This window comes from Oncorhynchus gorbuscha, linkage group LG07 (assembly GCF_021184085.1).
Source record: "Oncorhynchus gorbuscha isolate QuinsamMale2020 ecotype Even-year linkage group LG07, OgorEven_v1.0, whole genome shotgun sequence".
NCBI classification, from domain to species: domain Eukaryota; kingdom Metazoa; phylum Chordata; class Actinopteri; order Salmoniformes; family Salmonidae; genus Oncorhynchus; species Oncorhynchus gorbuscha.
The window spans coordinates 76942249-76968808 of record NC_060179.1 but is presented as its reverse complement, the minus strand read 5'-3'; the positions used below and the strand labels follow the sequence as shown (position 1 = coordinate 76968808).

The window sequence follows — 26560 nt, the reverse complement described above, 5'->3', positions numbered from 1 at the left end:
TATGGCAATGAACGCTGAGCTGTTGTCAATGAATAGCATTTTTTACGTAAGCGTTTCCTTTTGTCCAGGTGCAATAGAGATTGTCTCATCTGTGAGCCGGTGTGCAAATTGGAGTGGGTCTAGGGTTTCTGGGATAAATGGCTACAGATGTAAGTGCTACGGGTTGGTAGTCATTTAGGCAGGTTACCTTGGTGTTCTTGGGCACAGGAACTATCGTGGTCTGCTTGAAACATGTTGGTATTACAGACTCAGTCAGGGAGAGGTTGAAAATGTCAGTGAAAACACTTGCCAGTTGGTCAGCGAATGCTCGGAGTACAATTCTTGGTAATCTGTCTGGCCATGCAGCCTTGTGAATGTTGACCTGTTTAAAGGTCTTACTCACGTCGGCTACGGAGAGGGTGATCACACAGTCGTCCGGAACAGCTGGTGCTCTCATGCATGCTTCAGTGTAGCTTGCCTTGAAGTGCCCATAGTCATTTAGCTCGTCTGGTAGGCTCGTGTCACTGGGCAGCTCGCGGCTGTGCTTCCCTATGTAGTCTGTAATTGTTTGCAAGCCCTGCCACATCCGATGGGCGTTGGAGACGGTGTTGTAGGATTCAATCTTAGTCCTGTATTGACGCTTTGCCTGTTTGATGGTTCATCATAGGGCATAGTGGGATTTCTTCTAAACGTCTGGGTTAGAGTCCCGCTCCTTGAAAGCGGCAGCTTTCAGCTCCCTTTAGCTCAGTGCGGATGTTGCTTGTAATCCATGGCCTCTGGTTGGGGTATGTACGTACGGTCATTGTGGGGACAACATTGACTCAGTTATTGATGAAGCCAATGACTGATGTGGTGATCAACTTTAGTAGAAAAACAGTTCTTGAGGGCTATTTACGATTTCGTTCATACTGGTGAACCGGTGGTTGCAATATCAACAGTCCTTTATCTCTGGTATATCTTGGCATCATTCAAAACTAAGTTTATATTGGACACAGCGCAATGGACATACTGTATAATGCCTAATGTCTCAGGAAAGGCTGTCTGAGTTGGCAATACTCCGTGTATAGAAAACAGTCGGCCCACAACCTGCAAGGACTTGTACAGGATACTAACCTCAACATTAAAAACAGTCATTCCAAGTCACAATTCCATACCTAAAACCTTGATTTTGGGCAAAATGACCTGATTGGACTACTATCACCAAGGACCATCAAGAAAAACTAAAACAAGCCAAAACCTGCAGAAACACAGCGGAACATGGAAATACCATCCAACACAACATTACTCACTCAATGTTCAGTCTGAACCTACTTTCTGAAGCCAAAAAGTAAAAGACAATCTTTAGATCATTTTGTTATATAAAGCTTCTTAAATAAAGCTTCTTAAATAAGGCTATCAAACTGCTAGGAAAGAATCTGACTGAAATTAGCACTGAAGTGAGGTGTGAAAACTGTAATGGCCTGTAATTTTCATCATAGGTACACTTCAACTATGACAGACAAAATGAGAAGAAAAAAATCCAGAAAATCACATTGTAGGATTTTTAATGAATTTATATGCAAATTATGGTGGAAAATAAATGTCTGTCATAGTAAAGCTAATCAAACTGCTAGGAAAGAATCTGACTGAAATTAGCACTGAAGTGAGGTGTGAAAACTCGAGCCTAACAATGGCAGGAGACTTTCACAGCCCCCCCACCCTCCCCCAAATGCAGAGGCCTTCGAAGCCCCCTCCATCTGTGCAGAGAATATATCCTCCACAGAATCCCCAAAATATAACAGCCACAGAACAACTTTGGTTTGGACGTCGTAAAAGGACCATGTTGCCAACACTTTAAAAAATATAGCTAGCTAATGACCTTTTCCCACAGAGTTGCTAGCTGGGATTTTCTACAAGGAATCTGCCTCCCGAGAAAAGTTTCTCCCAAGTGGTTGTGACACCTACTCCCATTGTCAGGCGGAATCCAGGCAATCTGTAAACCGTCTGCCCTGGCCTCTCTCCCCGTCTGGTGTAGGTACCCCCCTCTCTCCCGAGCTTTCAGTCGCCTCCAGCACACATGCACTGTTAAGGCGAGTGACTCTGAACTTATAATGACTAGCCCCAAGTTATTATACACTGCTCAAAAAGGGAACACTAAAATAACACATCCTGATCTGAATGAATGAAATATTCTTATTAAATACCTTTTTCTTTACATAGTTGAATGTGCTGACAACAAAAACCATGCAAAAATTCTCAATGGAAATCGAATTTATCAACCCATGGAAGTCTGGATTTGGAGTCACACTCAAAATTCAAAGTGGAAAACCACACTACAGGCTGATCCAACTTTGATGTAATGTCCTTAAAACAAGTCAAAATTAGGCTCAGTAGTGTGTGGCTTCCACGTGCCTGTATGACCTCCCTACAACGCATGGGCATGTTCCTGATGAGGTGGCGGATGGTCTCCTGAGGGATCTCCTCCCAGACCTGGACTAAAGCATCCGCCAACTCCTGGACAGTCTGTGGTGCAACGTGGCGTTGGTGGATGGAGCGAGACATGATGTCCCAGATGTGCTAAATTGGATTCAGGTCTGGGGAACGGGCAGGCCAGTCCATGGCATCAATGCCTTCCTCTTGCAGGAACTGCTGACACACTCCAGCCACATGAGGTCTAGCATGGTCTTGCATTAGGAGGAACCCAGGGCCAACCGCACCAGCATATGGTCTCAAGGAGTCTGAGGATCTCATCTCTGTACCTAACGGCGTCTCCAGACTCTGTCACGTGCTCAGTGTGAACCTGCCTTCATCTGTGAAGAGCACAGGGCGCCAGTGGCGAATTTGCCAATCTTGGTGTTTTCTGGAAAATGCCACCTGTGGACATCGGGCCCTCATTACCACCCTCATGGAGTCTGTTTCTGACCGTTTGAGCAGACACATGCACATTTGTGGCCTGCTGGAGGTCATTTTGCAGGGCTCTGGCAGTGCTCCTCCTGCTCCTCCTTGCACAAAGGCGGAGGTAGCGGTCCTGCTGCTGGGTTGTTGCCCTCCTCCACGTCTCCTGGCAGCACCTCCATGCTCTAGACACTGCGCTGACAGACACAGCAAACCGTCTTGCCACAGCTCGCATTGATGTGCCATCCTGGATGAGCTGCACTACCTGAGCCACTTGTGTGGGTTGTAGACTCAGTCTCATGCTACCACTAGAGTGAAACCACCGCCAGCATTCAAAAGTGACCAAAACATCAGCCAGGAAGCATAGGAACTGAGAAGTGGTCTGTGGTCCCCACCTGCAGAACCACTCCTTTATTGGGGGTGTCTTGCTAATTGCCTATAATTTCCACCTGTTGTCTATTCCATTTGACAATAAATTGCACATGCTGTTGTGCAATCAGTGTTGCTTCCTAAGTGGACAGTTTGATTTCACAGAAGTGTGATTGACTTGGAGTTACATTGTGTTGTTTAAGTGTTCCCTTTATTTTTTTGAGCAGTGTATTTCTCTATTGTTCTTTATGCCATTTGCCTCATGCATGGTATATTGACTTTGAACTTTTGTTTGTTCCCACACTTGGGACTCTGACGCCATTGGTTACAGACTCTTGGCCACCCATCTTATTCTAACCACCTCTCACCGGCTTTGTATTCATGTTACCCGATGGAGAAAAATAAAAAATATAAAAATATTTAAAAAATCGCTGTGCAATATGATTCAAATGTTATAAATCAACACTGCAGAGCGCTCCCTGTCCTCTGCCGTGCCCAGATTGTATTACTGCGGATTATATCTGGAAAATGTGCATGTACACAGTGGCCCATCTACTGTTGCTAACCCCAATTCTGAATTGTGCTCTGCCTCACTGATTTCTGCACGTCAACAGTAGAAGCGTATTACCTAAAATGTACCAATTGAAAGTGTGGGTTCACAGCTCCAATCCATATGTGTTGGTCATTACTGAGACGTGGTTAAGAAAGAGTGTTTTGAACACTGATGTTAACCTTTCTGGTTATAACCTTTTTCTGCAAGACAGATCTTCCACCGGTGGTGGAGTGGCAATCTTTACCAAGGAACACCTTCAGTGCTCAGTTGTCTCCACAAAGTCTGTCCCCAAACAATTTGAATAGCCAGTTTTACACATTAAACTTTCAATTAATTGCTGGTTATTATCTACCACCATCAGCACCTGCCTGTGCCCTAAGCTCTTTCCTGGCCCCTTACACTAAGTCTGAATTTGTCCTGCAATCCGATCCGGGTTGGCATAGCAGTTCAGACGTCTTTTGTCCTAGTCTTGTCGTGTCCTGTATATATATATATTTACAACTTTTTTTCACATTCATTTTTTTTTTTTCCATCAACTCATCTTCAAAACACTCTCCTGCAACCCGCCTCACCAATTTATATTTATAAATAAGTATTATTTACCTCAAATCTGCAATCCTCCAAGAAGCTAGCCAGAAGCTAGCCAGAAACTCCAAGAAGCTAGCCAGAAGCTAGCCAGAAGCTAATCAGAAGCTAGTTCAGAAGCTAGTTCAGAAGCTAGTTCAGAAGCTAGTTCAGAAGCTAGTTCAGAAGCTAGTTCAGAAGCTAGTTCAGAAGCTAGTTCAGAAGCTAGTTAGCTTCTTTACTGGCAAATCGTTTAGTATTCAGCTAACCACGGTTTATGGTCATCAGCTATCCTTTAGCTTGAAAATCTATCGCCAGTTTTGTACGGCGCGGCTCGGAACGGAACATACCGGACCAATTTTTCTCTCCATGTCCTTGGATTTCAACTGCTCTCTGGACATTCATTCCCGGATCTCACAGCTAGCCAGCTGCTATCCGTGTGTCTATCTGCTCTCGTCGATTCCGGAGCAAACATCAATTACTCCGGAGCTAGTCAGCTCCGTAAATCACTCCTGAGCTCCGTCAATCACTCCTGGGCTGCAGTCACCTATCCGGACCCGTTTTACTGCCTACGCGGAGCCCCACCGGGCCTTCACAACTGGACTGCCGACGTTGTCTACCCGAAGGAGATCCGGCTGGCTCCTCCGTCTCGACGTTACCTGAACGCCCATCTGCGGCCTGCTAACCGTTAGCTGTCTTACCGGCAGCTCTCAGAATAGACAATCTGACAATTTATTTATTTTTATTATTATTATTATGTTTATTCTTGGGCCTCTATAACTATATCTATTGTTTTTATTTTATTTTTGTTGTTGTGTGATTTGGACTAATTCCTTCTACCACACGGAACCCCACTAATCTACTGACGGAACGCAAGAGGTGGCTAACAACAGACCCCCTTCCTATGCTAGCTTGCTACCGATGTCCTGGCTAGCTGTCTAAATCGCCTTGACCCCGAAACCAACCACTCCACTCTCTGGACTCTTTTGATCACTCGACTAAGGATGCCTCTCCTTAATGTCAATATGTCTGGTCCATTGCTGTTCTGGTTAGTGTTTATTGGCTTATTTCACTGTAGAGCCTCTAGTCCTGCTCACTATACATTATCCAATTTATTAGTTCCACCACCCACACATGCAATGACATCTCCTAGTTTCAATGATGTTTCTAGAGACAATATCTCTCTCTTCATCACTCAATACCTAGGTCTACCTCCACTGTATTCACATCCTACCATACATTTGTCTGTACATTATACCTTGATGCTATTTTATCGCCCCCAGAAACCTCCTTTTACTCTCTGTTCCAGACGTTATAGACGACCAATTCTTATTGCTTTTAGCCGTACCCTTATTCTTCTCCTATGTTCCTCTGGCGATGTAGAGGTGAATCCAGGCCCTGCAATGCCTAGCTCCACTCCTATTCCCCAGGCGCTCTCTTTTGATGACTTCTGTAACCGTAATAGCCTTGGTTTCATGCATGTTAACATTAGAAGCCTCCTCCCTAAGTTTGTTCTATTCACTGCTTTAGCACACTCTGCCAACCCGGATGTTCTAGCTGTGTCTGAATCCTGGCTTAGGAAGACCACCAAAAATTCTGAAATTTTAATTCCAAATGACAACATTTTCAGACAAGATAGAACTGCCAAAGGGGGCGGTGTTGCAATCTACTGCAAAGATAGCCTGCAGAGTTCTGTCCTACTATCCAGGTCTGTACCCAAACAATTTGAACTTTTACTTCTAAAAATCCACCTCTCTAAAAACAAGTCTCTCACCGTTGCCGCCTGCTATAGACCACCCTCTGCCCCCAGCTGTGCTCTGGACACCATATGTGAACTGATTGCCCCCCATCTATCTTCAGAGCTCGTGCTGCTAGGCGACCTAAACTGGAACATGCTTAACACCCCAGCCATCCTACAATCTAAACGTGATGCCCTCAATCTCACTCAAATTATCAATGAACCTACCAGGTACCCCCCCAAAGCCTTAAACACGGGCACCCTCATAGATATCATCCTAACCAACTTCCCCTCTAAATACACCTCTGCTGTCTTCAACCAAGATCTCAGCGATCACTGCCTCATTGCCTGCATTCGTAATGGGTCAGCGGTCAAACGACCTCCACTCATCACTGTAAAACGCTCCCTGAAACACTTCAGCGAGCAGGCCTTTCTAATCAACCTGGCCGGGGTATCCTGGAAGGATATTGATCTCATCCCGTCAGTAGAGGATGCCTGGATATTTTTTTTAAATGCCTTCCTAACCATCTTAAATAAACATGCCCCATTCAAGAAATTTAGAACCAGGAACAGATATAGCCCTTGGTTCTCCCCAGACCTGAGACTGCCCTTAACCAACACAAAAACATCCTATGGCGTTCTGCATTAGCATCGAACAGCCCCCGTAATATGCAGCTATTCAGGGAAGCTAGAAACCATTATACACAGGCAGTTAGAAAAGCCAAGGCTAGCTTTTTCAAGCAGAAATTTGCTTCCTGCAACACTAACTCAAAAAAGTTCTGGGACACTGTAAAGTCCATGGAGAATAAGAACACCTCCTCCCAGCTGCCCACTGCACTGAAGATAGGAAACACTGTCACCACTGATAAATCCACCATAATTGAGAATTTCAATAAGCATTTTTCTACGGCTGGCCATGCTTTCCACCTGGCTACTCCTACCCCGGTCAACAGCACTGCACCCCCAACAGCAACTCGCCCAAGCCTTCCCCATTTCTCCTTCTCCCAAATCCATTCAGCTGATGTTCTGAAAGAGCTGAAAAATCTGGACCCCTACAAATCAGCCGGGCTAGACAATCTGGACCCTTTCTTTCTAAAATTATCTGCCGAAATTGTTGCCACCCCTATTACTAGACTGTTAAACCTCACTTTCGTGTCGACTGAGATTCCCAAAGATTGGAAAGCAGCTGCGGTCATCCCCCTCTTCAAAGGGGGGGACACTCTTGACCCAAACTGCTACAGACCTATATCTATCCTACCATGCCTTTCTAAGGTCTTCGAATAGGCAAGTCAACAAACAGATTACCGACCATTTCGAATCTAACCATACCTTCTCTGCTATGCAATCTGGTTTCAGAGCTGGTCATGGGTGCACCTCAGCTACGCTCAAGGTCCTAAACGATATCTTAACCGCCATCGATAAGAAACATTACTGTGCAGCCGTATTCATTGATCTGGCCAAGGCTTTCGATTCTGTCAACCACCACATCCTCATCGGCAGACTCGACAGCCTTGGTTTCTCAAATGATTGCCTCGCCTGGTTCACCAACTACTTCTCTGATAGAGTTCAGTGTGTCAAATCGGAGGGTCTGCTGTCCGGACCTCTGGCAGTCTCTATGGGGGTGCCACAGGGTTCAATTCTTGGACCGACTCTCTTCTCTGTATACATCAATGAGGTCGCTCTTGCTGCTGGTGAGTCCCTGATCAATCTCTTACGCAGACGACACCATTCTGTATACTTCCGGCCCTTCTTTGGACACTGTGTTAACAACCCTCCAGGCAAGCTTCAATGCCATACAACTCTCCTTCCGTGGCCTCCAATTGCTCTTAAATACAAGTCAAACTAAATCCATTCTCTTCAACCGATCGCTACCTGCACCTACCCGCCTGTCCAACATCACTACTCTGGACGGCTCTGACTTAGAATACGTGGACAACTACAAATACTTAGGTGTCTGGTTAGACTGTAAACTCTCCTTCCAGACCCATATCAAACATCTCCAATCCAAAGTTAAATCTAGAATTGGCTTCCTATTTCGCAACAAAGCATCCTTCACTCATGCTGCCAAACATACCCTTGTAAAACTGACCATCCTACCAATCCTCGACTTTGGCGATGTCATTTACAAAATAGCCTCCAATACCCTACTCAACAAATTGGATGCAGTCTATGACAGTGCAATCCGTTTTGTCACCAAAGCCCCATATACTACCCACCATTGCAACCTGTACGCTCTCGTTGGCTGGCCCTCGCTTCATACTCGTCACCAAACCCACTGGCTCCATGTCTTCTACAAGACCCTGCTAGGTAAAGTCCCCCCTTATCTCAGCTCGCTGGTCACCATAGCATCTCCCACCTGTAGCACACGCTCCAGCAGGTATATCTCTCTGGTCACCCCCAAAACCAATTCTTTCTTTGGCCGCCTCTCCTTCCAGTTCTCTGCTGCCAGTGACTGGAACGAACTGCAAAATCTCTGAAACTGGAATCACTTATCTCCCTCACTAGCTTTAAGCACCAACTGTCAGAGCATCTTTTAGATTACTGCACCTGTACATAGCCCACCTATAATTTAGCCCAAACAACTACCTCTTTCCCAACTGTATTTAATTTATTTATTTATTTTGCTCCTTTGCACCCCATTATTTTTATGTCTAATTTGCACATTCTTCCATTGCAAAACTACCATTCCAGTGTTTTACTTGCTATATTGTATTTACTTTGCCACCATGGCCTTTTTTGCCTTTACCTCCCTTCTCACCTCATTTGCTCACATTGTATATAGACTTGTTTATACTGTATTATTGACTGTATGTTTGTTTTACTCCATGTGTAACTCTGTGTCGTTGTATCTGTCGAACTGCTTTTCTTTATCTTGGCCAGGTCGCAATTGTAAATGAGAACTTGTTCTCAACTTGCCTACCTGGTTAAATAAAGGTGAAATAAAAAAAATTAAAAAATGTGACCTAAATTAGGGACATGCTTAAACTACCTGACCAGACCTAAAGCAATGACACGCTCTCATTCAAGGTATGACTCAAAACACCCAGAAAAGGCTACTCCCATTAATGCTATCCTTACAGGTCATTACAGAAAACACCAGACTGATACCTTAGTGATCACTGTTTTACAGCCTGTGTTTGTAATGGCTGCTCAGTGAAACGACCTGTCCTGACTTGTCATAGACGCTTGCGAAAAAACTTTGATGAGCAAGACTTCCTTCACAATCTGGCCTCTGTAAATTGGTATAGAATCAGCTTGATCCCCTCTGTCAAACACTTGGGAAGACGTTTTATATATTTTCAGTGGTATCGTTAACAAATACAAGCCCATTAAAAATAACTGGGAAAAAACAAAAACGGGTTCAGTCCCTGATCTGGAAGAGTTACTCCGCCTCAAGAATTCCATTTGGCAAATCACTCAGCACACGCATACTGACAGGCTGACTGGCTATCGTTCATGCAAATTATAAACAAGTGTATTCAGGCTATCCGGAAGGCCAAAGTTAAAGTAACTAAGGAGCAGTTCGCTTTGTGGGTTTAACCCCAAGAAGTTCTGGAAAACAGTTAAAGACCTGGAAAATAAACCCTCCTCACAGCTGCCCATGTCACTTAATGTTAATGTGGTTGTTACTGACAAGGAGCACATGGCTGAGCTCTTTAAAAATCACCACTTCATTAAGTCGAGTCCTATGTGACTCAGCCATGCCTCCTTGCCCGTCCAACATTTCCTCATCTCCCACCCCTTCTAATGTGACTACCCGATGCTCCTCCCTCTTTTCTCCCTGCCCACTACAAACTTTCTCCCTGCAGGCGGTCACTGAGTCCGAGGTGCTAAAGGAGCTCCTTAAACTTGACCCCCCAAAAAACATCTGGTTTAGATCCTTTCTTCTTTAAGGTCGCTGCTTCCATCATCGCCAAACCGCTCCCCCCGAATCTGGGGAGGTTCCCATTGCTTGGAAGGCAGCCACGATGCGGCCTTTATTAAAAAGGGGAGATCAAGCTCATCCTAACTGTTACAGGCCAATTTTTATTTTGCCCTGTTTATCAAAAGTGTTGGAAAAACTTGTCAATAATTAACTGACTGGGTTTAGTATTCTCTTGGGTATGTAACCTGGTTTCCGCTCAGGTTATGGATGTGTCACTACAACCTTAAAAAAGGTTCTAAATGAGGTCACCATTGCCCTAGATTTTAAGCAATGTTGTGCTGCTATTTTTATTGACTTGGCCAAAGCTTTTGATACGGTAGACCATTCCATTCTTGTGGACCGGCTAAGGAGTATTGGTGTCTCGGAGGGGTCTTTGGCCTGGTTTGCAAACTACCTCCAAGAGTGCAGTGTATAAAGTCAGAACATCATCTGTCTCAGCCACTGTCTGTCACCAAGGGAGTACCCCAAGGCTTGATCCTAGGCACCACGCTCTTCACAGCAACAGCAAGCATTAGGAAGCTCGCTCATCCATTTATATGCAGATGATAGTCACTCAGCTTGCCCCTCCCCGAATTTTGTGTTAAATGCTCTACATCAAAGCTGTGTGTCCAACAAGCTCTCTACCCTTAACCTTGTTCTGAACACTTCCAAAACAAAAGGTCATATGGTTTGGTAAGAAGAATGCCCCTCTCCCCACCGGTGTGATTACTACCTCTGAGGGTTTAGAGCTTGAGGTACTCAGCTCATACAAGTACTTGAGAGTATGGTTAGATGGTACACTGTCCTTCTCTCAGCACATAGCAAAGCTGCAGGCTAAGGTTAAATCTAGACTTGGCTATCTTAATTACTCCTCTTTCAGCACAGCTCCCAAACTAACCTTGATTCAGATGACCATCCTACCCATAATAGATTATGGAGGCATAATTTATAGATCGGCAGGTAAGGGTGCTCTCGAGCGGTTAGATGTTCTTTACCATTAGGCCATCAGATTTGCCACCAATGCTCCTTAAAGGACACATCACTGCACTCAATACTCCGCTGTAAACTGGTCATCTCTGTATACCCGTCGCAAGACCCACTGGTTGATGCTTATTTAAAACCCTCTTTGGCCTCACTCCCCCTTATACTAAAATATCTATTGCAGCCCTCATCCTCCACATACAAAACCCATTCTGCCAAGTCACATTCTGTTAAAAGATCCCCATAGCACACGTCCCTGGGACGCTCCACTTTTCAGTTCACTGCAGCAAGTGAAAAACTCAAACTGGACCGTCTCTACCCTCTTGCCCTTTGTGCGGTTGTCTGTGCCATGTTTTGTGCTGCTGCCATGTGTTGATACCATGTTGTCTTAAGTCTCTCTTTATGTAGTGTTCTCTTGTCGGTGTGGGTTTTGTCCTATTTGTATTTCATTTTTAAAATCGACTGAAAAAGGCCAAACTTCTTTTTCAAAATTAGCTACATAATATCGACAGAAACACGGCAAACGCTGTTTAGGATCCATCCTCAAGGTGTTTTTAACAAATATATTCAATAATATATCCGTCGAGGCAGTTGGTTTCTCATAAGAAGCGATTGGAAAAATGGCTACCTCAGTATTTTACGCAAGGTTTTCTGCGGGAGACACCATGTGACCACATGCCATATGGTCCCTTTTACAGCCATTCAAGGGAAATGCCCAAAAAGACGTCACAATGCTGTAGACACCTTGGGGAAAATGTAAGCTCATTCGTAGCTCATTCACAGCCATATAAGGAGTCATTGGCATGAGGCGGTTTCAAAAAATGCAGCACTTCCTGGTTGGATTTTTATCTGGGTTTCACCTGTAACATCAGTTCTGTGGTACTCACAGACCATAGCTTTACAGGTTTTGGAAACGTCAGAGTGTCTTCTTTCCAAAGCTGTATATTATATGAATAGTCTAGCATATTTTCGTGACAATATCTTGTTTAAAACGGGAATGTTTTTCATCCAAAAATTAAAATAGCGCCCCCTAAATCCAACTGGTTAACCGACTTACATTTACATTTTACATTTAAGTCATTTAGCAGACGCTCTTATCCAGAGCGACTTACAAATTGGTGCATTCACCTTATGACATCCAGTGGAACAGTCACTTTACAATAGTGCATCTAAATCTTAAAGGGGGGGGGGGTGATAAGGATTACTTATCCTATCCTAGGTATTCCTTAAAGAGGTGGGGTTTCAGGTGTCTCCGGAAGGTGGTGATTGACTCCGCTGTCCTGGCGTCGTGAGGGAGTTTGTTCCACCATTGGGGGACCAGAGCAGCGAACAGTTTTGACTGGGCTGAGCGGGAACTGTACTTCCTCAGTGGTAGGGAGGCGAGCAGGCCAGAGGTGGATGAACGCAGTGCCCTTGTTTGGGTGTAGGGCCTGATCAGAGCCTGGAGGTACTGAGGTGCCGTTCCCCTCACAGCTCCGTAGGCAAGCACCATGGTCTTGTAGCGGATGCGAGCTTCAACTGGAAGCCAGTGGAGAGAGCGGAGGAGCGGGGTGACGTGAGAGAACTTGGGAAGGTTGAACACCAGACGGGCTGTGGCGTTCTGGATGAGTTGTAGGGGTTTAATGGCACAGGCAGGGAGCCCAGCCAACAGCGAGTTGCAGTAATCCAGACAGGAGATGACAAGTGCCTGGATTAGGACCTGTCTAGTTAGGATCGGACCCTTTTTAAAATGTTGCCTAAAATGACATACAAATCTAACTGTCTGTAGCTCAGGACATTCATATTCTTTATACCATTTGAAATGAAACACTGAAGTTTGTGGAAATGTGAAATGAATGTACGAGAATATAACACACAGATCTGGTAAAATATTTTTTTTAAATGCGTTTTTTGCATTTTCTATCCCCCCCATCTTTGGAATGCAAGAGAAAGGCCATTATATCACTTTGGAGTCTAGGCACAATTTAGTTTAACCACCAGAAGACAGCAGTGTATGTGTAAAGTTTAAGACGGATCCAATGAACCATTATATTACTCTTCAAAAATGTTGTACCAAGTCTTCCCAATGTGCCAAATTGGTCAATTGGTACATTTAAGTACATAACTATAGAGAACATGTCATTTTTGAATGTACATTTAAAAACAAGTTTACACTCAGGAATGTTAAATGAAGGATAATTAGCTTCCCTGCAGAAAAGACACTAACCGTCACATATTAGATGTGGATTGTTTGATCAAATGGATTTTAACAAAACTATGCTACACTGTATTTCTGGGACCCTCGGGATGACAAGTCAGAGCAAGATTACTGAATGTAAGTACATTATGTACCTTCCTAGGTGAATGTATCAAACCAGTTTCCGTGATAAGTTGTGCACTCTCCTCAAACGATAGCATTGTATTCTCACTGTAATAGCTACTGTAAATTGGACAGTGCAGTTAGATTAACAATAATGTAACCTTTCTGCCCATATAAGACATGTCTAGGTCCTGGAAAGTTCTCGTTATTTACAACGTCATGCTAATCACGTTAGTTCAACCATCCCGCGGGAGGGACACCGATCCCATAAAGGTTACACAAAAACCTGGACCTACAGGCTTTGGTAAACATTTGCACACAAAAAAGGACTTCAGGAGAATCTCTCCAGTTGGATTTAAATTGAATTTAAACTTGAATATTGCAGCCTATTTGTATGGGCTGCAATATTCAAGTGGCTGAACTTATCCCCAACTCTACAACTTTTTTCCTCATTGTTAGGCTATTTGATGTGACATTTTTATAAATAGCAGATAAATACATTATATGCAGTGTCTCGAAAGTATTCAGACAAGACTTTTTCTACATTTTGTTGATACGTTACAACCTTATTTACACAAGTATTCAGACCCTTTGCGATGAGACTAAATTGAGCGCAGGTGCAGCCTGTTTCCATTGATCATCCTCAATGTTTCTATTACTTGAAGTCCATCTGTTGTAAATTCAATTAATTGGACATGATTTGGAAAGGCACACACCTGTCTATATACGGTCCCTCAGTTGACAGTGCATGTCAAAGCAAAAACCAAGCCACGAGGTCGAAGGAACTGTCCGTAGAGCTTCAAGAATGGATTGTGCCGAGGCACAGATCTGGGGAAGGGTACCAAAAAATGTCCACAGCATTGAAAGTCCAAGAACACAGTGGCCTCAATCATTCTTAAAATGGAAGAAGTTTGGAACCAGACTCTTCCTAGAGCTGGCGGTCAGGCCAAACTGAGCAATCGGGGGAGAAGGGCCTTTGTCAGGGAGGTGACCAAGAACCTGATGGTCACTGACAGAGCTCCTCTCTGGAGATTGTCCTTCTGGAAGATTCTCCAACAATCCCTGCAGCACTCTACCAATCAGGTCTTTACGGTAGAGTGGCCAGATACAAGCCACTCTTCCTTAAAAAAGGCACATGACAGCCCGCTTGGAGTTTGTCAAAAGTCACCCAGAGGACTCTCAGACCATGAGAAACAAGATTCTCTGGTCTGATTAAGCCAAGATTGAACTATTTGGCCTGAATGCCAAGCCTCACGTCTGGAGGAAACCTGGCACCATCCCTACGGTGAAGCATGGTGGTGGCAGCATCATGCTGTGGGGATGTTTTTCAGTGGCAGGGACTGGGAGACTAGTCAGGATCGAGGGAAAGATTAACGGAGTAAAGTACAGAGACATCCTTAATGAAAACCGGCTCCAGAGTGCTCAGGACCTCAGACTGGGGCAAAGGTTCACCTTCCAATAGGACAACAACCCTAAGCACACAGCCAAGACAACGCAGGAGTGGCTTCAGGACAAGTCTCTGAATGTTCTTGAGTGGCCCAGCCAGAGCCCGGAATTGAACCCAGTCAAACATCTCTGGAGAGACCTGAAAATAGCTATGCAGCAACACTCCCCATCCAACCTGACAGAGCATGAAGATTTTTATTTAACCTTTAACTAGACAAGTCAGCTAAGAACAAATTCTTATTTACAATGACGGCCTACACAGGCCAAATCTGGCCCATTTGGAACTCCCAATCGGCTGGTTGTAATACAGCCTGGATTCAAACAAAGGGTGTCTGTAGTGACACCTCTACCACCGAGATGCAGTTCCTGAGACCGCTGTGCCACTCATGAGCCCATCTGCAGAGAATGGGAGAAACTCCAAATACAGACGTGCCAAATTTGTAGCGTCATACCCAAGAAGAATAGAGGCTGTTATCACTGCCAAAGATGATTCAACAAAGTACTGAGTAAAGGGTCTGAATACTTATGTAAATGTTACATTTCCTTTATTTGTAATATATTAGCAAATGTCTAAAAAAAACTGTTCTTGCTTTGTCATTATGGGGTAGAGTGTGTAGATTGAGAGGGAAAAAACGAACAATTTTAAATCAATTTTAGAATAAGTCTGTAACCTAACAAAATGTGGAAGAAGTCAAAGGGTCTGAATACTTTCCGAAGGCACTGTAAAAGCTATAGATCGTACACTGCATAATGAAACAATCCCTAGTAAGCTAGTGTTTTGAAAGTGGACCAACTATCATTTTGGCATTAAGACTGGTTTTACGCACAACTTTCTATCCAAGCTGGGAGAGAGTACGAGGAGGGTTCATGTCATGCAGATTCAGGTAGCCTATACAGGACAAAAATATATATTTCGTAGCTGATTAGTATGCGGTTTCATCAAACATTTATAATTTTACCAAATAAGTAATTACATTGCTATAAGCCAGCAAGCTACAAATGGCAGCATTGTGACAGCGTGCTTAATGACAACCATATAGGCCTCCCAATAAACATTTATTAGCTAAAGCAAAGTTACGCCATGGCACCACAGAAACCCTATAAAATCGACTCAATAAGCATCCATCCATATAGACTTGTCGCAATTTAATCACTGTGGACTGTATTCTATACTTTGATCTTTTTATTTGGGGGAGGGGCTCTGACATTAGAGGGGGGTTCCAGAGAAACTGCGTAACGCCAGTGGATACTAGGGCTGTTTCTGGGTGGCAGGAGGGAGGATGGATGTTAATCTATAGATAACCCCGTGTCCCGGACCAGGTCAGTCAACAGACCCTCATCCCACCTCACATGCTCAGTGAGAGTGTGTATGTCCACTGTAAGTGTGTGTTTCAATTTCCATTTCTAAATTTGTTAATTTACAAGAACAACACAGTAACAAAAACAAACTATAGATAGATAACATCTTTGTTCATGTATTTGGATGCTTGTGGAGTATGACGAGGAATGTGTGGCCCCATTCATCATTGTTCCCTCACGGCAGCTGATCACAAACTGACATTTAGTGGCTATTTGTCTCACTGAGTAACACTGTGGTGACGAGACACCTCCCCTTCAGCATTTACCGTCACCATAAAAAGAAAATACTTCCTGTAAGGCAAGTCTACATCCCTGTTAGAACACACACACAATAAGCTACCTTCCCGTCTAAGCCACCTTTGACCCCACTGCCTAGTACGCTACCTACTCTAGCCATCAGCAGAATGACTTTTCTCTCACACTCACCCGAATGGGGCCAGATGCGGACTACAGAATGCTGATGCTGAGGGGTCAAAGGCCAGATGGGTCAGACAGTTTCTCTCAGAGAGACGGGATGTTGAGGAGGAGGGGGGAGTAAAGTGGATAAAGGTGTGTGAGGGGGAGTAGGATACAAATCAGGGGTAGCTGAGTTCAGCTTCTGAGGTTGATGCGGCCGTGGGCTAGGTTGAGGGCTGGTACACATAGCAGTGGCTAGGGACCTTTTGGAGAAACCAAGTTCTGCCATTCTATAAAAAGCATCTGTACTTCTGTGTGACTAGGAGACGATCGTTCAGAGGTGTGAGTGTGGTACCTGTGGTGTGTGAGAGGGAGCGTTACCTTTGTTTGGCTGTTTCTCTCAGAAGAACTTCTTGATGAGGGGAGTGACTAATTTGACCCACAGCTTGACATGGCGATCTGGCTGCTGGAACGTAGAGCTGGACACCTCTGTAGACCTCTGGTACAACATCTCCTGCTCCTGTTACAGACGAGAGAGAGAGAGAGTGTAATTGTGTGAGAGTGTGAATGAGTTTGTGAACACGAGACACACAGCAGGTTTCCCTGCTTGCTCGCTCGAGCTACTTTGCATATTATTACCAGCTTCACATAGTTCCTGGGATTATGAGCTATCAAATTAGTTGCATTTTGTAGACAGGCCTTTTGGTTGAGAGCTGTATAAAACAGAACCATAGTATCAAGCCATCAAGTCTGTTTAAATAAAGTTGTGATGGTTTGAATGGCCTACTTCCTGCAAGTGGGCCTGTAGTTCCTGGTTCTCTGTTACTATGGCGATCTGGGCCTCCAGGTCCCGGTGCACCGAGCGGTAGCCAAAGTTAGGAGAGCCAATCAGAGTCAGGCACGGCCGCACATGCCCCCGCAGGTAGTACCACAGCCCTGCAGAGAGCGAGAGAGAGCGAAGGATGAGGGAAAAGGGGGGAGGAGAAGGGGATTGGTGGAGGAAGGAAAGAGGGAGGAGAGAGAGAAAGAGAGCAGTTTCCCAACATCAGTGATTTGTTCTGCAGCTGGGGGTCAGGGTCAACTCTAATGGTCATTGATTCTCTCCAGGCTGGGTGCTGTGTGATTTCTCCCGTGCAGTGTGTGCTGTGATTACGGGAAATGGCCAGCCCGCCCTGCTTTATCTAATAAATGGGACTTCTACGATCGTGTGAAATTACATTCCACTGACGCTGCTTCACTGTGTGTTCACCACCCCCCCTCGCAGGGGCTCAATCTGGCTTTTGAAGAAAACAACAAGGATTTACCTAGCTACTAATGCACCACTAACATTTCAGTTGTTTAGAATAGTTTTTGGGACACATTACCATTTTATTCTATAAATGAAGTATCCACGAAAGGTTGGTAAGTAATTCAGATGTAATTCCTTGGAGCATTTTTTCATGTTTAAATTTGGTTCTCGTTGACCATGTCCACAACTATAAAGGAAACACTAAAGCACACAGAAACCCCCAACGTCTATCCAAACCCAGTAGTGACTGTTTCCTTGGATCGGGGATAAAGGTGAATTTTTTTAAATGTATGTAACTAGGCAAGTCAGTTAAGAACAAATTCTTAGTTACAATGGCAGCCTAGTAACAGTGGGTTAACTGCCTTGTTCAGGGGCAGAACGACAGATTTTTACCTTGTCAGCTCAGGGATTCGATCTAGCAACCTTTTGGTTACTGGTTCAACATTCTAACCACTATGCTACCTGCCTCCCCCAACTTGACAAGGCATCATCTCTCAAGCAACATGTCTGGGTTAACAGATGGACAGAACAGCAGAGCCAGAGAACAGTACAACTCTGTCAGGTTGGAATTGGCCCCATGAGTGAGTCCCAAATGGCACCCAATTCCCCAATACCTACATAGTGTACTACTTTTGACCAGGACCCATAGGACTCTGTTAAAATAATGCACAATATAGGTAATAGGGTGCCGTTTAGGATGCTCCCTGTCTGATGGAACGTCTCTACCAGTCACAACTCACAACCAAACAGAACTAACCACAATAGAGTAGAACCATCCAGAATCAATCTAGGCTCTAAGGCCAAGGATTATATATGGTGTGTGTGTGTCGCACCCTTGGCGTGGAAGGTCCAGTGTGCTCTGTGGTACTCGTGAAGGTGAACTCTCTCCTGCTGTCCCAGCTGACACACTTTGCTGTAGAACTGTCTGGCAATGTGGATGTAGGCCGCTGGAATCTCCCCGGCAATGCCCTTGGCGCCGAAAAACCCGTTGACCTCCGGGGAGGCGGTGAGGATCCGATAGTCGGCGCCCACCCCCAGAATCAGCGACATGTAGGCTCTTGTCAGGTTGAAATACCCCGACGTCAGAAACACAGTTGCACCGGGACCCGCATCTGTCAGCAAACGCTACAAGGAAATAAGATGCTCAGATGTAGTGTCCCTCTCACTAAAACACCAGATCCACTTTCACATTTATTAAGACACCATTAAAACAAAATACTTATATGAAATAATTTAAAATACATGCGATGGGAGTTATTTTGTTCAATATTAGTTGGTGAGGGTAGTGGTGTCCATGTGTGTGTGTGTGTGTCCATGTGTGTGTGTGTGTAACTACCTGTGTGATCTGCTCATCCACCTGTATTCCCAGAGGTTTCATCTGAACCAGAGGAAAAACCCAAGTGTCCTCCTTCCCTCCCTCTTCTTCACCCTTGATCTCCCGCTTCAAACGTTCTGAGTTGGCGATGTCTTGGCGCATACGAGCAGTGTTCACCACCTCCATGATGTGTTGCCGGGCCGACGCCGAGAAATCATCCCGGTTACCTGGTGACAAAATAATGTAGGGATGTAAGAGAGGAAAACAGACAGACCTGGTTAAAACTAGAATCCTTAGTTGCTACATCCATTTTTGGACTTGTAAATTAATGATATATACCAATGAATTCTTGAAGAATATAACTTGTAAATGCCTCATGAGCTTAGTGCAACTGTCACATCCCAATCAGAACCCAAAATATAAGCTTGTTTTTGTCCCATGTTCGTAAACAATATAAATGTAAACAATGTATAGCCTCAAAACGCAGTTAATACTATAAATGTTAGCATGGATGGTCAGTCCTTGCCTCCATAGCTCTGTCCATCCCTCAGCTCTGTCCATCCCTCAGCTCTGTCCATCCCTCAGCTCTGTCCATCCCTCAGCTCTGTCCATCCCTCAGCTCTGTCCATCCCTCAGCTCTGTCCATCCCTCAGCTCTGTCCATCCCTCAGCTCTGTCCATCCCTCAGCTCTGTCCATCCCTCAGCTCTGTCCATCCCTCAGCTCTGTCCATCCCTCAGCTCTGTCCATCCCTCAGCTCTGTCCATCCCTCAGCTCTGTCCATCCCTCAGCTCAACGAAAGAGGCGAGGTGCCCGCTTTGTTATTTTTGCAATGAACAATTCTAGCTTTAACCACACAAACTCTATCTCCCCTCTCACACACGGTCTGTGGTGCAGTAGAGCAGGTGAGTGTGTAAAGTTAGTTCTGGGCATTACGGCTATGGGTCAATATCTGGACTACGCCTGCCGGCTGGCGCCAAACACGGCCGAGAGAGAGAGAGACAGAGAGAGAGATACCTGCAAGCCTCAGCATGAGTTCATCCTAAAGATGTGCATTTCCTGTAAAGTTTGCCCTCTTCCAGCAGGAGAACTTCATTCACTAATGATTAGAGTGTGTGTGCGCACGCATCTTCCCTCTGTGTTTACCAGCAACTCCGTGACTTCACTGTTCTATTTCTGGTCTCTGTGACAACTGTGGTCCGGTTCTGCAGACATGATGTCATTTAGCACCAGACCCAACATCCTGACTGAATGTTCTCTGGTTACACACTCACACACTATTTCTTTCTGTCCGTCTACCTCTCCTGACTCTCTCGCTCTTTCATTCACACGCCAGTTCTCTGATTTCACTGTGTGTCTGAGCTGGAACAAGCTACACTTTCAACTAATCCGATTCCAAGGACCTTTCCAAGAACAACGCATTACACTACATTTACAACTTGCCAGCCAAGCTGAGCAAAGCGTTAAGCACCTAGGGACCGTGTGTGTGTTACCTCTGTAGATGTGTGTTACTTATGTGCTATGAACAGTACATTCTGAAAGTATTCAGACCCCTTCACCTTTTGTTACGTTTGCCTTATTCTAAAATGTATTAAATAAAAACCATTTACTCAATGCCCCATAATGACGAAGTGTGAACAGGTTTTTAGAAATGTTTGGAGGTGTATTAAAAATAAGTATTCAGACCCTTTGCTATGAAACTCGAAATTGAGCTCAAGTGCATCCTGTTTCCATTGATCATCCTTGAGATGTTTCTACAACTTAATTGGAGTCCACCTGTGGAAAATTCAATTGATTGGACATGATTTGGAAAGGCATACACACCTGTCTATATAAGGTCCCACAGTTGACAGTGCATGTCAAAGTAAAAACCAAGCAATGAGGTCGAAGCAACTGCTCGTAGAGCTCAGAGAGAGGATTGTTTCGAGGCACAGATCTGGGGAAGGGTACCAAGAACATTCTGCAGCATTGAAGGTCCAAGAACACAGTGGTCTTCATCATTCTGAAAGCAAAGAAGTTTGGAACCACCAAGACTCTTCCTATAGCTGGCCACCTGGCAAAACTGAGCAATCGGGGGAGAAGGGCCTTGGTCAGGGAGGTGAGCAAGAACCCAATGATCACTCTGACAGAGCTCTAGAGTTCCTGTGGACATGGGAGAACCTTCCAGAAGGACAACCATCTCTGCAGAACTCCACAAATTAGACCTTTAATGGTAGCGTGGCCAGATGGAAGCCACTCCTCAGTAAAAGGCACATGACAGCCCCCCCAAAAGGCACCTAATGGACTCTCAGGCCATGAGAAAAAAGATGATCTGGTCTGATTAAACCAAGACTGAACACCTTGGCCTGAATGCCAAGTCTGGAGGAAACAAGGCACCACTCATCACCTGGCCAATACCATCCCTACGGTGAAGCATGGTGGTGGCAGCATCATGCTGTGGGGAGGTTTTTCAGCGGCAGGGACGGGAAGACTAGTCAGGATCGAGGGAAAGATGAATGGAGCAAAGCACAGAGAGGTCCTTAATGAAAACCTGCTCCAGAGCGCTCAGGACCTCAAACTGGGGCGAAGGTTCACCTTCCAACAGGACAACAACCTTAGCACACAGCCAAGACAATGCAGGAGTGGCTTCGGAACAAGTCTCTGAGCTCGGATTTGAAGCCGATCGAACATCTCTAGAGAGACCTGAAAATAGTTGTGCAGTGATGCTCCCCGTACAACCTGACGGAGCTTGAGAGGATCTGCAGAGAAGAATGTGAGAAACTCACCAAATACATGAGTGCCAAGCTTGTAGCGTCATACCCAAGAAGACTCAGGCTGTAATCACTGCCAAAGTTGCTTCAACAGAGTAGTAAATAGATTTGCTAAAATCTTTTAAAAAACTGTTTTGATTTGTCATTATGGGATATTGTGTGTAAATTGAGAGAAAACAAAAAAACAATTTCAGAATAAGGCTGTAACGTAACAAAATATGGAAAAGGTGAAGGGGTCTGAATACTTCCCGAATGCACCGTTTGTATTGGTGTGTTTCGTGTTTTATACCTCTGTAGGGGTGCACCATGTTTTTCATCATGCTGACAGAGTTGTCAGGCTGTAGCTGTAATGACACGTCTCCCACGGCACCCACCAGATCAGAGAAGAAGTCCGCCACCTCCCAACAGTTCTCCAGGAGCACATAGCGGTCCTGTCTGTTAGTGAAGTACGAGTCACTCAGGTTGGCCCTATGGAGGGAGGAGAGACAGGTAAAAAGGCTGAAAGAGGGATACCAAGCAGCATCAACTATGAGAAAAACACCAACAACTACAACAATGGTGTGTGTGCGTGTGCGCGTTCGTGTGCGTGTACCCGCTGATGATGAGGTCATCGTCAAACAGGTAGGCTTTTATGTGCTGTACCCCAATGGTCTCGTTGAAGCGCTGTGGGACCAGGAGCCGGAGCAGCCCTCTCAGATCAGGGGTATGGTACAGAGACACACGCATCCGACTGCTGTACTGCTGCAGCAACGGCAGCAACATGGTCCTAGAGTTAGTCTGACCTAGACACACAGAGACAGAGGAGGGGGTCACAGACACCCATTGAGATTGGTAAGAGTTAAAACATTTTCCCTCTCACATACACAGAACCCCTCCTACCTCGTGAGCCGCGTGTGAAGTCTAATAGAATGGAGACCTGCAGGTCGGAGTTGTCAACCTCCTGTGAACGCTGCAGAGCTTCCTGCATACAGTCCACCAGGTCCTGTTCCAGGGGTCCTGTACCCAGATACAGAGAGGCCATCACCACTCTCTTCTTAGCAGTCTTTATTCGAGCCTGAACAGAAAAAAACAAGACATTACAGTTTAAAATCAGGTATTACAGGACACAAACAAGGAGGCTTTACCCCAAAAAAGTGATTGTCATAATTTTGGGGGGGAATGTTTAGTACAACACATGACTTAGGGAAAGATCCACACCCTCTCACACACACACACACACACACCGTACCTTCATTGCCTGGTAAAACTGGTCAGGGGAGGTGAGGATGTGGATGTGTGTGCCAGCCACCCTGAAGGCGGGCACATGCTCTGCCATCCAAAGGAAGCGGGCATGGAGGCCATCGGTGCCCTGAGCTCCAGTCGACCCGGGGGATCTGAAGAGAGGCAGGGGAGAGGAGTCGTCCTCTGCTAGGAGAGGGGCTAGGAGCAACAAAGATGACCTTGGGGGGGCATGGAGAGGAAGAGGGAAAGGGAGAGGAAATTAGCCTACAGCTGGAGTGGTAATTGCCTCCTATAGATAAAGAACAAATGGCATGACAACGGGCTTCAGGATCATGTCACTGCATCTGTGCATTCAAATTGCATTGATAAAATGCAATTGTTCATTGTCCGTAGCTTATGCCTGCCCATAACATTACCCCACCATAGGGCACTCTGTCCACTACGTTGACATCAGCAAACCGCTCGCCCACACAACGCCAGACACATTGTCTGCCATCTGCCCGGTACAGTTGAAATTGGGATTAATCCGTGAAGAGCAGTGGCCATAGCGTGCCAGTGGCCATAGGTGAACATTTGCACACTGAAGTCAGTTACAACGTTGAACTGCAGTCAGCTCAAGACCCTGGTGAGGACGACAAGCAAGCCGATGAGCTTCCCTGAGATGGTTTCTAACAGTCGGTGCAGGAATTCTTTGGTTGTGCAAACCCAGTTTCGTCAGCTGTCTCAGACGATCCCCTGGGGAAGAAGCCAGATGTGGATGTCCTGGGCTGGCATGGTAACCAAGTGCTCTGCAGTTGGACGTACTGCCAAATTCCCTAACACTATGTTGGAGGCGGCTTACACTAGAGAAATGACAACATTTTTTGTTCAGTATACAAACATTTGTGACGCGTACAAAGCCAACCCCCGCCCCCACTTCAGTCAATCAGATCACATCTCTGTTCCTACAGCCTACAAGCAGCAACTCAAGGAGCCATCAAAACAGAGAATAATAAAGTGATGGACAGAGGCAGATGCTGCAGTAATATTTTGAGAATATTCATTGGAATATGTTCAAAGATTCATCCCACCAGGACTCATCCATCAACATTGAGGAATATACATCAGTTACAGGCTTCATTAGGAAATGTGTTGATGTACCCACAATAACAATTTATCGTCATGTTGCTGTCATGCCGTGTTGTCTTAGGTCTCTTTATGTAGTGCGTTGCGATGTGTGTTTTATCCTATATTTTTGATCCCAGACCCCCTCCCCACAGGAGGCCTTTTGCTAGGCAGTCATTGTAAATAAGAATTTGTTCTTAACTTTCCTAGTTAAATCAAATAAAAGTACCAAAACCCCTGGATGAACGTAGATATCCGAGCCATGCTGAGAGACTATACTGCAGCATTTATTGTCAGCACAACAAAACCCGATGACTCTGTGGCGCACGACGAGTATAAGGCAAGCAGGTACCAGCTCTGAATCCATTAGGGACGCAAAAAGATTGACAAATTGATGTCTGACAACTCAGACTCACGACACATGTGGCAAGGACTACAACCGTTCAGACTACAAAGCCCAATCCAGCTGTGTGGTGCCCACGAAGCCTACCTCCCAGACGAGGTAGGCTTCGTGGGCTTTGAGACAGACAGAGCCATACATGAAGAGAATCGCTGCTCCAGACAACCAGGTGCTTTCGCTCACCAAAGCTGACGCGAGGAAAACTCTCAAAGAGTGAATACTCAAAGTCGCCGGCCCAGATGGCATCCCTGGCCGCGTCCTCAGTGTGTGCTGACCAGCTGGCAGGCGTCGTCTCTGACATTGTCAACCTGTAGTCGCCACCTGCTTCAAGGAGACGACCATCGTACCAATGGACAAGAAAAACAAGGTGACATGCCCAAATGACTATCACCCTGTCGCGCTCACCCCGGTCATCATGAAGTGCTTCGAGGCTGGTGAAGGCCCACATCAAGGCCAGCATGCCAGGCACCCTGGACCCACGCTAACAGATCCACGGAAGACGCCATTTCATCGCTATTAACACGGCTGTAAGACATCTGAACACCTATGTGGGAATTCTGTTAGTTGACTACAGTTCAGATCAGCATTGAACACCATTGTTCCCTCCAAGCTTAGAGCCCTGGGTCTGGACACCACCCTCTGCAACTGGATCCTGATCTTCCTGACGGGCAGAGCACAGGCTGTGAGGATTGGCAACACCACCTCCTCCACATTGAGTCTTAACACTGGGACCCACAAGGGTGTGTCCTCCCTGTTCGACCGAGTGGCTTTGCACGACACCAACTCCATTGTCAACTTTGCTGATGACACTACGTTTGTAAGACTGATAACCAACAACAAGTCAGCCTGTAGGGATGGAAGTGAACTGACATTGCAGTGCCAGAACAACAACCTCTTACTCAACGTCAGCAAAACAAAAAGGAATTGATTGTTGAATTCAGGAAGCAGAGAAGGGAACATGCCCCGATCCACATCAACGGGACTGCAGTAGAGTCATCAGTTAAGTTCCTCAGCGTTCACATCATTGAGGACTTGACATGGACCAACACCACCCCTTGTCAAGAGGTCACAGCAGTGTCTCTACTAGGGTTGCAAATGGTCAGACACTGTCAGGTAAATTTCCCGGAAGTTTTCCATCGGAAGTTAAGCCCGGGAATTTTGCTTAAATTAATCCAAAAAAGTTCTTATAAACAGGGAACATTTTTTTAGTGGGATACACAAAAGGCCTTGTGGCATATTTTGGTTAAACTATCTCCAATTCAATGGAATTGCAACCCTCTGCACTCTTCCATCACATGTACAGCTGATTCTCAAGATCTTGCACACTTATGAGATGCTATTGAGCCCACACCACTACACTGTCTGAGCCAAGGACTACATGCTTTATGGTAAGTTTTGATTATAACACTGTGTCATCTCTAGTATGATTAAATGAGATGACAGGCCATTTTATCAAATTGATTACGTGATTGAATTAAATCATACAACAATTAATTTATTAACCTGGGGCCCCACGGAAGCATTATTTTATATAGAGCAGCTGTCTCCAAAATCCACTCTTAAAGATATTTTATATCAATAGCAGTCAGTCATTAATTATTCTTTACCTTCTATCAGTCTCATCTGAACGTCGTAAAATTCTTGGTTATCTGCACAAACTCTAGCTTAAATTATGAATCCGCGATAAGCAAATTTGTATAAGAATTTACTAACTAATGAAATCACAGAAAGACATGCACACACAATTGGTTACGAACAATGATACAAAGAAAAAAGTCCCTGGTAGGCAAAGCCGACATGACGGCTTGCTCACGCTGGGATTTGCTTAGTCAGGCGTTGATTGGGTCATGGGGGCTTTTATACTGGAGAAGAGACGGACGTGTTTCATCCCTCTCCAACCAATGTCTGTTCACTTGGCCGCTGAGTGAACATAGTTTACTTATGAAAACAATTCTCATTTAGAATGAAAAGATTAAATGTAATTTTAGCACACAGTTTTCTATTTAAACATTTAAATTGCAC

At 45.2% G+C, this 26560-nt stretch overlaps 1 protein-coding gene across 1 annotated transcript in view; it reads right to left on the bottom strand.

Annotated features, from left to right (window-relative positions):
* Positions 1-26560, bottom strand: part of LOC124040387 (CDP-diacylglycerol--glycerol-3-phosphate 3-phosphatidyltransferase, mitochondrial-like) — a 36381-nt gene that overhangs the window by 3461 nt on the left and 6360 nt on the right. The window contains exons 2-9 of the mRNA XM_046357532.1: positions 23042-23252; positions 22693-22867; positions 22406-22595; positions 22103-22281; positions 19087-19292; positions 18584-18875; positions 17250-17398; positions 16844-16982 (exon numbers count right to left, since the gene is read on the bottom strand). Coding sequence (XP_046213488.1) covers positions 16863-16982; positions 17250-17398; positions 18584-18875; positions 19087-19292; positions 22103-22281; positions 22406-22595; positions 22693-22867; positions 23042-23252 — 1522 coding nt within the window. The 3' untranslated portion in view covers positions 16844-16862. The remainder of the gene's footprint in view (positions 1-16843; positions 16983-17249; positions 17399-18583; positions 18876-19086; positions 19293-22102; positions 22282-22405; positions 22596-22692; positions 22868-23041; positions 23253-26560) is intronic.